At 35.4% G+C, this 13,086-nt stretch overlaps 1 protein-coding gene across 1 annotated transcript in view; it reads right to left on the bottom strand.

The window, feature by feature from the left end:
- Positions 1–223: 223 nt before the first annotated feature.
- Positions 224–13,086, bottom strand: part of LOC136842564 (transmembrane protein 45B-like) — a 45,400-nt gene continuing 32,537 nt past the window's right edge. Inside the window, exons 2-5 of the mRNA XM_067110030.1 lie at positions 11,825–12,094; positions 6,423–6,649; positions 966–1,082; positions 224–674 (exon numbers count right to left, since the gene is read on the bottom strand). Coding sequence (XP_066966131.1) covers positions 381–674; positions 966–1,082; positions 6,423–6,649; positions 11,825–12,056 — 870 coding nt within the window. The 5' untranslated portion in view covers positions 12,057–12,094 and the 3' untranslated portion in view covers positions 224–380. The remainder of the gene's footprint in view (positions 675–965; positions 1,083–6,422; positions 6,650–11,824; positions 12,095–13,086) is intronic.

Raw genomic sequence — 13,086 nt, 5'->3', positions numbered from 1 at the left:
TTCTTAAACCATTCTCAAAAATGTTGCATGAAATGTAAGCGTAACTCTGATGGTCATCCATTACGAGACAAGAACATCATCCAAGATATTTCTCTTAACTGTTAGTTACAGAAGCCTATATCAAATCTACCTTCTCCCCTGACCACTCGGAAAATTCAGCCTCTTGGACACTGGTACTTTGAATATAGAAAGAAACCTAAGGAAGGGTGACACACTTTCAATAGGAAGTAAGCTCTTGTCTATTTTCAGTCAATCATCAATCTTATTCTAGAATTAGAGTTTATTGGTAAATCAGCTGTACATTTTTGAGCCTTGGATAGTAGGAAGACAATTCCACAGAGTTTCTAAGTAGAGAGAACTCTATAAGGCGCTGTAAAGAATCAAGGATCTTCTTCATCGGACCCTGCAATGATGTGTTTGACTTGAACAGAATCAAACTTGGAGAATGTCCCTGAAAGGGCGTGCGAGTGGAGAGTATGGTAGGCAGTTGTGGGTGGCATGTTTCCGACTCGACGATGGCAAAATATCCCTAATAATACCATCAACAGCAAGGCCAATGCCACGTGGCCGGTGAAAATGCAAGTTACCACCATCATGTGTTCGTGGCTGTTGTGATCGAAGTAGGTGCCAAGTGGTGAGAACAATAAGAACGAGATTTGCAGAAACCACGTACCCTGTGGACGAAACGAAAAACAGTAAGAAACTAAACAATAAAAACACATATATAAATATAATCGTTTCAGACATTCATTTATGAATATACTCAACATGATTCTTAATACCAGTTCTTTACAATGAGCTATAACTCATTTATTTAATAAGCTGTAAACAAAAAGTTTGGATAAAGATTTTGTCCTTTTCATGAATATGGTAACGCTCTTTGTATCCCGACAAAAAACGGGGCAACATTTTCAAGCACTAACTCTAAAACCAATGTTTAAAATACCTTGATCTGAAAGTTTTACCTGTAAGAGAATGAAGAAGGCCCGGCCTAGAGCTGGCACCACACTGTTTTTGAAGCTAGCTTCTAGCAACATTGCAAAGCCACACAGAAGAGCTACACTTGCCACAAATGTATGCACCTGTATGAAACACCAGTTCAAATTTAATACTTTACTATTATTGTCATGTTTTATGCGAAACTCTTCAGGAATTTATTCAGACAATGTTCATGCATCGACCTACTGTACACAAACAGCTGTCTCAGTTTCCCAGCTGTCAGGTTGTTTCTCGCACTGCAACAAATATACTAATTACCTTACTTTCTTTTCACATACTGAACAGGCAAAGGGGACCAGGTTTATCTCGGTATTTCGAGCAACAGTCTTCAGTAAGAATATGCCGCCATGGAAATGCGCATTATTGTGCATGGAACAATTTCCGTTTACACCTTTAAACTATGATATAAGGTTGGGACTTTTAGTGTGAAGGCCGGCGGCTTTGGAATTTTATAAACCTTTCATGGGTAACCTGAATAAAAAGTCGGAAGAAACAACAGCGAGGCTTAGCATTGTAAGAACCAACAGACCAGTCTCACAAATGCAGGTGAAAATGAAACTGATGGCGTTAAAGCAAACGAAGCAAGAAATTAGACAGGACAGACACCATGCAAAGAATGAAAAGTTTTGACCATACGATTTGCCTTTCACAAAATCTTGAGTAATGATAGAAAAACGCATCTAAAATATATACTCTACGAAAATATAGGAAATCTTGATATATAAGTACTTTTTAAAATCTTTGAATCAGTTCAGCAAAATGAATTCTGGGGCATCTCAAAAGTTTGAAACAATGTGAACACCCAAAATAATGGTACCGTGAGGATATTTTTGCTAAACACAACAGAAGAGTTAGAGATCGTACCATGCGTAAATCTGGTAAAACGTCTTAAGGAAATGAGCTAACCTCCATTCCGAAAGAGTAGTTCGATACTGTGAATCCTCGGCAAGCATTTGTATATGCATGACCTTACAGCAAAAAAGATAACTGATAAAGGAGGCGAGATAAGAGATTTCTTAGAAAAAAAAAGGGAGCCGATTTTTGCATATTCAGTGAAAGGCATAATGCAATAAAAATGCCAGAGGTGGATATATAAAGAGGAAGCTTAAAGCCTTAAGCATGAATTTTTCTTGCGATACATCTTCAAGTCACACACAGAAGATGATCATACGACGCAAATGTAAGTGAAAACTCCCACAACGTCTTGCCTTGTGGAAGGCAACTTGGTGATCTAAACAGTTTTTGAGAAAGTGAGAGATACCTAAAGGTTTGAGTACTTTAATAATAATAAAAGTTCAAGAAATAATGCTGTTTCTCTCACTAGTACACAGCTGTGAAAGACACTTATGGAAGATATTAAGATGTGTGCAGTGTACTTTAAGTATAATGACCTCATCTTTGGGAACGTATGAGTCTACAGGAGACTGTATGCCAAAAAAATTCAAGAGAAAGACAACGCAGCTAAGAACTGATAGGTAAAATCAATGTGGTTAGCCTTTTAAATGGTCTTAGAATAAGAAAATCACAAAAAGGTAACACACAAAAACAAAAATACAAGCGCATCCAAGCCGCAAGAAAAAATGTTTAAAAATATGCAAATGCTCGTGGAAAGTATTATCTATCTACTGGAAGCTGTGATACACTGCCACTCATGTCAATTGTAAATGAATACTAATGCAGCCACAAAAATGGGGGTATTTTTTGTTTCACGACGAAGAAATAAATGGTAAACATGAATGGTTAACACAATGAGCACCCATATAATAAGAATAACTAAGATAAATATGTCACAAACAAGTTTTTTACAAATGTAAAATTGTTTCCCCTCTGCTTACGAAGGGGAACGAAGGGTGCTCTTTTTATTTAACTTCAGATTTACTTAAAGGCGCGAAGACGTGGGAATTCAACGAAGTGACACCGAGAGTAAATCGAACATTTCTTTGAGAAAACAATGTATTCTGACATCCTGAAGGCAGCTTTTGTAACATCAACTGTTTCTTTGTATATTTCATCTAAAGAAGAGAAAAAAAAGGAGGTTCAGTATGTGAAAGCTTTCTGTCTGAAATAATACTAACAGATCTCAAAATGCTGACGATTTCTGTTAGATAACTGTATAAGAGAAGCAACGCTACAGGAAGAGAATGAAAATGTAAAGGTGTTAACCAGAACGGGTGTAGATATTCTATAAAAGTTCCAGAGACAACACAGCACCTTAGCTGGATAATCTGATGTTATGCTGATGAAATTGACTTATATTGCAAGATGTAATGTATTGCAATTTTACGTTTAGCTTAAAGGTTAGCAACCACACACATACCACATTTTACTCGCTTTGCAGACAATTTCTTTTGAGTAACTGAACAACTGAAACGTGGAGATGCATAATTGTACATATTCAAATCTATATTCAAAATAAGGAAGAATGAAGAAATGCCAAGTGCATACCAGTGCACATAATGGGCAATAAACTTATATGCATTGGTCTTTAAATTATAACACCACCCCCAATTTACCAAGAAAAACTAGATTCATACATAAAGGAGGCACTAAATGATTACACACGTGTTTTAGAAAGAGAGGATCAACAATAGATCAGATATTCTTGATTAGGTAATTAGTGGATGAAAGGGACAAGTGGCAGACCTTAATAAGAATTTAGGCATCTCTAGGACAGTGTCCATAAACCCTCCTTACCGAACATAAGATTTGAATTTGGTAGCCCCTAGAAACAAAAATTTTCTTAAGTATACAAAAACAGCAAAATAGTATTGAGATTTAATGAAACGGCATACACTACTTCGATATGAACAGTAGTTTTGCTTTAGTTTTCGAAGGGTGCCCTACTTTATGACAAGAAAATGAAAGAATCTTAGCCTTTGGAGATGATGAAAATATAGCAGGTCAGACCATACGAAACATTCCATACCCATATCAACCATTTAAAGAGGCACTGTCTATAACCGGATTACAGGTGGACCCATAAAAAAATAAGATAATGATGTCATGAAATGACCAACAACAAAGAAATTTCATTAATATTTAAGCAAGTATATAACTTCAAAATTTAGAAAGTGTATTGGCATAAAAAAAAAAAAAAAAAAAAAGCCGGAAATAGGTGGTACTAAAGTTTTCTTCCTACTGAGAAAAGACGATGTCAAGAGCGCCCACACAGAATCTGCAAGGGCACTTGAGAACAAACAGTACAACATGAATGTAAAATACAAACTCTTAATATGTTCCTTGACCAAAGGCAGTTGTATTTGTGAACTCAATATTGAGTAAAATAGCAGGGTTTTGTCTGCAATAGGTCTTGAAGATGGCATCTTCATTTAGAACTTAAGACACATATAGCAACCATGCATGTCGTGTCTCATTAACTTTCAAAAGCTGTGAAGGGCAGAATATGGCAAGTGTATGGAAGAGGCCAGAGTACCATCATTGGCATTGGATGGTAAAGTAGGAGAAGACCAGAAGCCAAGCCCAGGACACAAAAAGCCACCAGGAGAATCCACATCCATTGATCAGTGATGATCCCCATGATGACCAGTTCAGATTAGGTTCCATTTCTGAAAACAGAAATGAGTCCTGTTGAAGACCACAAGGCAACAGGTTGAGTGATCTTAAGGTTTCTTGTGAAAACTTACTTCCAAGATCTAGGCAACATGAACATAGCAGTTTGAAACCGTTTTCATGTGACCAAACCTTTCTTATAGAATTATCTCATAGGTATCATTGTTATGAGCACATGTCTAAGAGAGATATTACCATAGTAAAAACAAAAAATCAGAAATTGTGAAAGAGTATTTCCTGGCCCTGTTGTTCCTCTGGAAGGTAAAGGATCAGGGAGTTTATAGCTTTCACCTTCTAGTGTGGAAAGGTATGGGAGCACAGTTCTAGTGGTAGTTGTAAAATCTTATATTCTGATACAGAAAAGTTTTGATGAAAAAAATTAATCAAGTCTATAGAAAGGCAACTGATATGAATGTGGAGATCCTTTCATGAGATTCGTCTAAGTAATGACTTCAGATGTGAAGTTTTTAAGCTTTAATAATTTTTCTACCATCAAGGTGGGTTTTACAACACTCCTTTTCCCGAGGTCAGAGTACAGATGCAGTTATAACTCTGTCATGACTTTTTCACTAACAGTTTTACAGCTGCTACCTCTCATATTCTATCTTCTCTTAGTGTGAATCTACAATCTTCAAACTTGTGTCTATTCCAGAGATATAGCAGCTATTTATCAGTTTAAAGTTTGAGGATACCCAGTCACCTGGATCTCCATTTAACACTGCCCCGTGTTTTTCAATCCATAAAGCCAAAAATGGACAAGCTTGAAATTTATGGGATCTAATTTCAATTCATAGAATTATGGATTAAAGTTTGTAATAAAACTGTATTTGCAAGATTCCCATTAGTTATGCAGTACAAAATTCCTCCACTTGTCTTAACATATATTACTTTAGATGATTAATGTGTTACATTTTTAACGTGTTACATTTTATGCCCTGACTATTACTGGCCTATAAATGGTTTCTTATAGAAAGTCACAACCACAATATCGAGATTACCTTAAGTTATGAGATGATTATGAAGAATCACCTCAAAAGAATTTCCAGAAGCTCCCTGACATTGCAGATTTCTGCAGCTAAATGTGATATTACCAGCAGGAGAATACATTTCATAGTTCTTCTGATTAACAATACACTCTTCAAATGCTAGATTGGAACAAGAAAAATCAGGTTACAGTCTCACTGCAATGGCATCGACTCCTCCATAACATGAGACAGTTCTCCAGAGAATGAGGAAACGGTAGAAGCTGCTGAACCTAAGTTCTTACTCCTACAGACGTAGAGATCAAGGGTCCGACTATAGCTACTTTTGTAACAGAAACTAATGTAGATATAAAACATAGTGTGAAATTCCTTTGTCCCGATGATAACTGCTAGGGGTTGATTTATTGTCCTTCACCCCAAAAAATGTAGTGAAATAAATTATAGTATCAACCAAGCAAAACCTGAGAAGTCACTCTCAGGAACTGCATGGTTGACACATTAAGTTGCTTCTATTCATTTTTGTGGTGGAGGGCTATCAATCAGTTTCTAGAAGTTATCACTGGGACAAAGGAATTTCACTCCATTTGTGCAGTGTAGTGGAAAACTGAGTAAATATTTTAGGTAAGCTGTCAACTTCTTCAATATCAAACAATAAACATAATAACAATTAAATTAGAATTTACTTTCTCTAAAAATCTGCAGTACTGAGTAATCACTTGAACAGGAATAACAATAAAAATAATTGTCCAACCTTCGAAACTGGCAGCAAATAGCTAATTATACAAAAGAAGATTCCACATATGTTTGTTTCCATGTAAATGACAAAAGTTTGCTATGAAATTCTTATACTTAAGTAAAAAAATAACAGACCTGGATGTCCATGAGGGGTCTTCCATGTAGGTGAGTGAAAAAAAGCAGAGACTCCATGAAGAAGGCACAGGCTGCTGTCAAATAGTCTACGTCAGGAGGGACACCTGCCTTGTAGTGGACGGCTAAGTCAGCCACTCCGTGGATGACGAAGAAGAAGTACATCATCATATGCTGAGCGTTGCCTAAATGTTCAAACTTCCCTCCTTCAAATGCTGTCACGAACTCACCTAAAACAAACAGAATAAAAAGAAAAAATAAAATATGAAGAGGCATGAGCCATGTGAAGTCAGGCCAAATCACTGTTTAATAATATAAGAAGGCACACAAGACCACCATGCTTACTAAAATTATATCAAAACTGCTAATAAATTTCATGTCTCAAGGTGAAATTCTTTGTCTGTAAGTTTGCCAGTGGGAGTGTTTATCAAGAACACTTGAAACTTTATTGAAGGTTTTAGATCAAATTTACTGGGTAGTTTCATAAATAAAACAGTTATTTAATTATTAACAACCTCTGAAAATTACACTGGATTATTATCAAATCTGAAATGCATCTAATATCAAGACTTCTCTTCAACAGAAGAGAGTTGGTTAAAAAATTCCTTAACACATTCTAACCTTTTCTTCCAAAGACACTAAGCGTCTCTTAGTTTTTTGCTTCACCTCCTCTTTGACTTGCCAATTCTCTCATCCTGCATACATTCAATATATTTTCTCCAAAACACTTATAAACGGACTATACTGAAAGAATATGTCGCTCCTATTCCCTTAACATCCATATTAATATTTACTCCACCATATTACTGGTTCCCATTTAGTCTCTTGACCTTTATCTTGCTCAAGTTAATCTCAATTTCCATCTCCCGCGAACACTGTCAAACTCTCACTGATCTCTGCAGTTGCTCTTTACTATCCCCAATCAGTAGTATATCATCTGCAGCCATCAGCCATTTCTTACTCCATTCTCGCCCCATTTTCTTATTCCATAAGTTTCCACCTGCGTCTAGTATACTGTCTCTAGCATCCTACATCATTCTACCAGCCGTTGGCGACATAGTGATCCTTGTCTCAGCCTCGTTTTTACACTAAACCAGTCAAACTTCCACCAAATACGTGCTTTACTTCCATCATAAAAACTTTTTATCATTAACAGCAATTTACCCTCAATGCAATACATCCTCAAAACCCTGCATACCCAATCTATGATTTCTATCATAAATTTTCTCTAGGTTCTTGTAAACTTATACAGTTTTTACCTTTACTTTCAAACTTTTTACATAACTGTTTTGTAACAAACACTTGATCCACACACATACTACTTCCCCATCTAAAGAGTCGCTGTTATTCCTCAATAAAGCTTTACAACCTGAAGGAAAACCCTACCATAAACTTCCTCTGGTATATTAAAGGAAGTTATGCCCTATAATTCTTACAATCTCCTTTGCCACATTTATTCTTATTGCAAGAGAACTAAAATTCCTCTCATCCAGTACTCTGGAATATTTCCCTCCCTCTGACACACCTTAATCAGCCACTCAATTACACTTTCTCAACTTAACTACAGCATCTCACATGCATGCTGTGCCTTCATTTTATCAACCTCTTCATTGCCCTCCTAATGTACTCAACAGTAAATTTCACAAGCATTACCAAACTAATCCTAACCCCTCCAATTCTTGCATCATTCAGCTCTGCTTCTCTTCCTAAAAACACTGACTTGTTGGACCCAGGACTCCATTCCCTCCAGAAAGCATGTCTTAATTTAAATCTTTTGTTCTGAGATTCACTTGTTTATTAACCTTTTTCTCTGCTTTTAATCCCTTGTATAAAAACTTATTCTTCCTTAAGCCCTTGCTTACCTTCTAACTCCTTTTTATACTAGAAGCTTGTCTTTTTCTCTTTCACCTTCTTGGCTACCTTATCCAGCTCCTGTACCCCTGCACACAATCCTCCCTACATTCTTGCACTTGCATCTCAAATAAACTCCTTTTTCCCTTCATTAAACTTCTCATTTCCTCACCCAAGCACTCTGTTTTCTTAACCTCTTCCCACCCTCCAAATCCCCAAATCGTTTTTTCCAAACTCCGTAGCCCCATCCTGGAATTTTACACACTTTTTAAATACTCCTTCAAAACTGTGTGAGTAGATTCTATACATATACTCCAGCCTTAAAGCATTTACAACGATTACCCACTTGGCTACCATGGTGAGGATAGGTTTATTCCAGCTCTAATAAATGTACCTGAATTCGACATGTATATGTATGTGAGGCATTAGACTTCCATCCTTTTTGTGGTTAGGTTGGTAACGCAACTTCATTCTGATAAACTTGATGTGGGTTTGAAACCTGCTATGAACAGCAGAATTGCTAATATTCTTGCATTGGAATCTCAAGCTTTGTAGCGACAAGCATATCCAAAAAGTGATGAATTCAAGAACCTTAGAGAGCATTGTGGTTATTAAAATTACATTCATACCTGGTAAAAAGTGACCAGAAGATTCTATATGCATATATAATATATATATATATATATATATATATATATATATATATATATATATATATATATATATATATATATATATATATAATGTGTGTGTGTGTATTCTTTGAGCCATTTCCCTTAAAAGGTGATGCTCAAGAGAAAAAACCGGCTAACATCCAATACCACACTGTCTCCTGTGGTAGAAGCAAAGGTTACTACCTGGACACTAATGCCCTAGGATGTGCCAGTTGCTTTGGATTCCAATGAATTGTATCCCAATGAAGAAGAGTGCCTAGTGGAGGGCTGTGAATCTCTTGTGGAACTAATTGCCCCCACTATGGCATACAAACACCTCTCTCTTAGCGGCTTTGAAGATAATATCTCACACTTCGCATAAAGGATGATGGTAGGATGAAAGAATGAGTAAATTGCAGAATAAGAAAACCAATAAATGTAATAAGTATAAGCAGTAAGATCTTTGCAAAATGTCTGGAAGAGACGGGGAAGGGACGCACACAAACTGATGTTCCTGACTGCGACTGAAAGACACTGCAAGTAACACGGGAGTAAAACAAGTTGAAAGATTGAGACATTTTATCACACGATAAATGTGGAAAAAAAGCTCAGCAGCGGTGGAAATATGTATCAGAGAACAGTGAAGTGTTTGGTCACCTGGATATTAGAGATCTTAGGATTGGTAAAATTTAAAATGGAAGGTCCTAAATATGCAGGAAGCACAATAGTTCCTGCATGGAAGATGAAAGTGGAGCTATGTATATGAGAAGGGGATTATATATATACATACATATATATATATATATATATATATATATATATATATATATATATATATATATATATATATATATATATATAAAACATATTAAGCCACAAATATCATTTAACATCGAATTCACGCTACCTTGGGAATAACTTATACCAAGTGGGAATTACAGCTGGTAAGTACATCTGCCCAGTCTTGGCCAGGGTAGATGCTGTTGTCAATTATTATCAACCTTGGATGCAATTTATCGCCAATCTATAGTGAATTCGATGATATTTATGCTTAATATTTAAATACATGAAAAATTCTCAAGTGGCAAAATTCATATCTATATATATATATATACATATATATATGCGTGTTTATATATGTGTGTGTATATATATATATATATATATATATATATATATATATATATATATATATATATATATATATATATATATATATATATATATATATATATATATATATATATATATATATATATATATATATATATATATATAAACTGTGTAAAAGCGCGTGTGTATTATTTGCTTATATTCACCCTTAGCCTACACGTGATTTTTCACATCAACCACCACCGGGAAGAAATGAAAAAAGGCTGTAGATCCTGACCGGTGTCGGCTTTATTGCTAACTAAGACACACACACACACACACACACATATATATATATATATATATATATATATATATATATATATATATATATATACATGATGAAAAATATTGAAATACCATGACACTGTACTAGACAGTGCATTAAGAGTGCATAAAAGACTGTATGATGAAAACAACAAAGAAACTTCAAATACAAGAGCCTTCTTGTACTACCATATAGTAGTGATTTCAAAGATACACAATTCTATACCTTCCTAAGAATTTTGGAGTGAGTGAAGCATTAAAAAACAATGACACAAAGAAAATAGCACTTTTAAAAAACTCCCCTGGCAATACTAAAAGGTGTGTGTATACCTTATTTGACAAATTTTACCTTGGATACTGAAGTACTCACTGGCATTACAACTGGTTAAGATCAAAGTTGATTGTGGAAAATAATCAACAATCCAACAAGTTTCATCAGACTCATTTAAAATTAAATGATGACCTTTAAATTGACCTATGCATAGGTAAAAAATAGCTGGCAAAAGCAATCACCAACATCAAAAATACATAACTACTGAGTTACATCACTGGGACCACGAAAACAATATACGCGTAAAAATTTATAATTTTTTTGAAAAATGATGACAAATCCTACGTGCAACCCACAAATTCCATGAAAACCAAAAAATATAAATATTGACAGGTAAACTGACCTCTCACCTTAAATCAAAGTGAAGTATATATAATTTTAGGTGAAAATAATCATCAACTCACAAAGTACCCACCTACCAGGTGCCTTAAAATCTAAGAAAAATAAAAAGATGACCTTTAAATCGACCTGTCACCTTATAAAACAGTTCAAGGTCAACAATACCCAACACAGATCTGAAGACGACAGACCTATAAGTATCATAGTTTCTAAGGTCAACTAGAAAAATTATATATATTTTTTAACTTTAATTTTACCTGTAACCTTCACAAGCAGGTCGATGCATAAAATATTTGGGAAAAATGATGAACTCACAAGGCACCTACCTATCTACTCCATATAAGTCAGAGGAAAATGGATGAAGGAGATTACAGTAGTATCAATAACAATAATAATACCATACAGCATAAACAGCTGGTAACAAGAAACGCTGACATTGTAAGCCATGAATGATTTAATGAAAGTGCTAAAAGGCTGGAGCACAATGCCATATCACATCAAGAGAATGGAAGAGGATAATCTGGTAAAATTAAAGTATGAACTAATTTTTTGTTGAAAAAAATGGATACCCCTTCAGAATGATATGGATTATAAGTGGCATACATATGGCGTTCATATCCATAACCCATATTTATTCAAGATTGGATATGAACAGAGCAGTTTCCTAGTGTGCTTGAATTCCTCTCATTCTGGGTGGTACAGTATTATATGCAGCATATTGTTTGTGTGTGTGTTTGCCTTTAGACTTTTTTTAACACATGGAAAATCTTAATTTTCTTCATTTTCAACAGAAAGTAATACACTGAACTCACCTGATATTGCCAAAACTGAGGCTAAGATTTTAATGATCCCCTCGAGGGGCACAGTCGGGCAGCAGGGACAGGTAAAAGAGCAGGTGCTACGGTATTTTCCCACGAACTTGTTTCCATTCATAAAGGCAACGCGTGAGCACAAGAAGAACCGATGGAGAGTGCAATAAGCAAACCACAGTCCAAATATAGAAAATGCTGTCCCAGGAACAAGATGGCCGATGAAAGACCCCATCTTTAGACACAGCGAATGCTAAAAGTCTTGGCGGCTATCTGTAGAAAAGGAAAGAATATAGTTGACGAATGAAGATTATGGAACTGGATCTTGGAGGCAATACAGCTTTCCTAGAAGAAATTTGCAAGATGTTTGTTGATTACCGAAGTCTGTATGAACCAAAAATACTCTGATTGCATTTATAAAGTATGAACAGGATATGTTATAGCATGGGCAGAAGATAAATCAGTGTTTTTTCACTATTTGGCATCTCCTTAAATAAGCATATTCAACCGACCGTTAATTTAATTATTTAATTTCAATTTTTATATTACAAGCGTATTCAATAAAACTGAAACTCGAAAGCTGTGGAACTGAAAAAATTTACTAAACAGCAACAAAATAATATCGTTAAGTACAAATGACATAAAAAAAAATGTCTTCTCGCTGAAACAAACTAAAGCTTTACTGGGATTAACCAGGGAAACCCCCAAGAATAATTCACAATAAAAAACGCTCCTATTGTAAGGATGGAAAAAAATTGGTTTCAGAATTCTTGGTTACGCAGACCTCTGTGAATACAAATGCACGAAGTCTGACTGGCAAACTTACTGTCTCTGTATTTATACGGAAGGAGACCCTTTCATTTTAAGGTACCAACAGAAAAACGCTTTATATGGGTAATACAATACCGACAGGTACCTACAGAAAAACACTTTCTATGGGTAATACAATATCGACAGGTAAAAAACTGTACCCTGGAATTTGGTAAGTCACGCTCTTAGCGTAGACCGTTGAGTTTTTACGTTCTACTTTCTAATTGTCCCCCCCCCAAAAAAAAACTTAGGTACGAATGTTAATCTTGTGCAGACAGCGAGCCTTTTGCAACATACCACACTAAGTTCTGTACAATACATACATACAAGCTACAGCTAGCATGAGTTTACGACCTGTTTTTGATCAGTTTACAGCGAATAAGGCCAAAAGTACATAAATCAAAGAACGCAGAGTATGAATGGAATGTATAATCCACCAAAAGGGCTAGAAAATG

This window comes from Macrobrachium rosenbergii, chromosome 10, assembly GCF_040412425.1.
Source record: "Macrobrachium rosenbergii isolate ZJJX-2024 chromosome 10, ASM4041242v1, whole genome shotgun sequence".
Lineage (NCBI taxonomy): Eukaryota > Metazoa > Arthropoda > Malacostraca > Decapoda > Palaemonidae > Macrobrachium > Macrobrachium rosenbergii.
The sequence above is the reverse complement of the archived record's forward strand: the minus strand, read 5'-3'. Positions and strand labels throughout refer to the sequence as shown.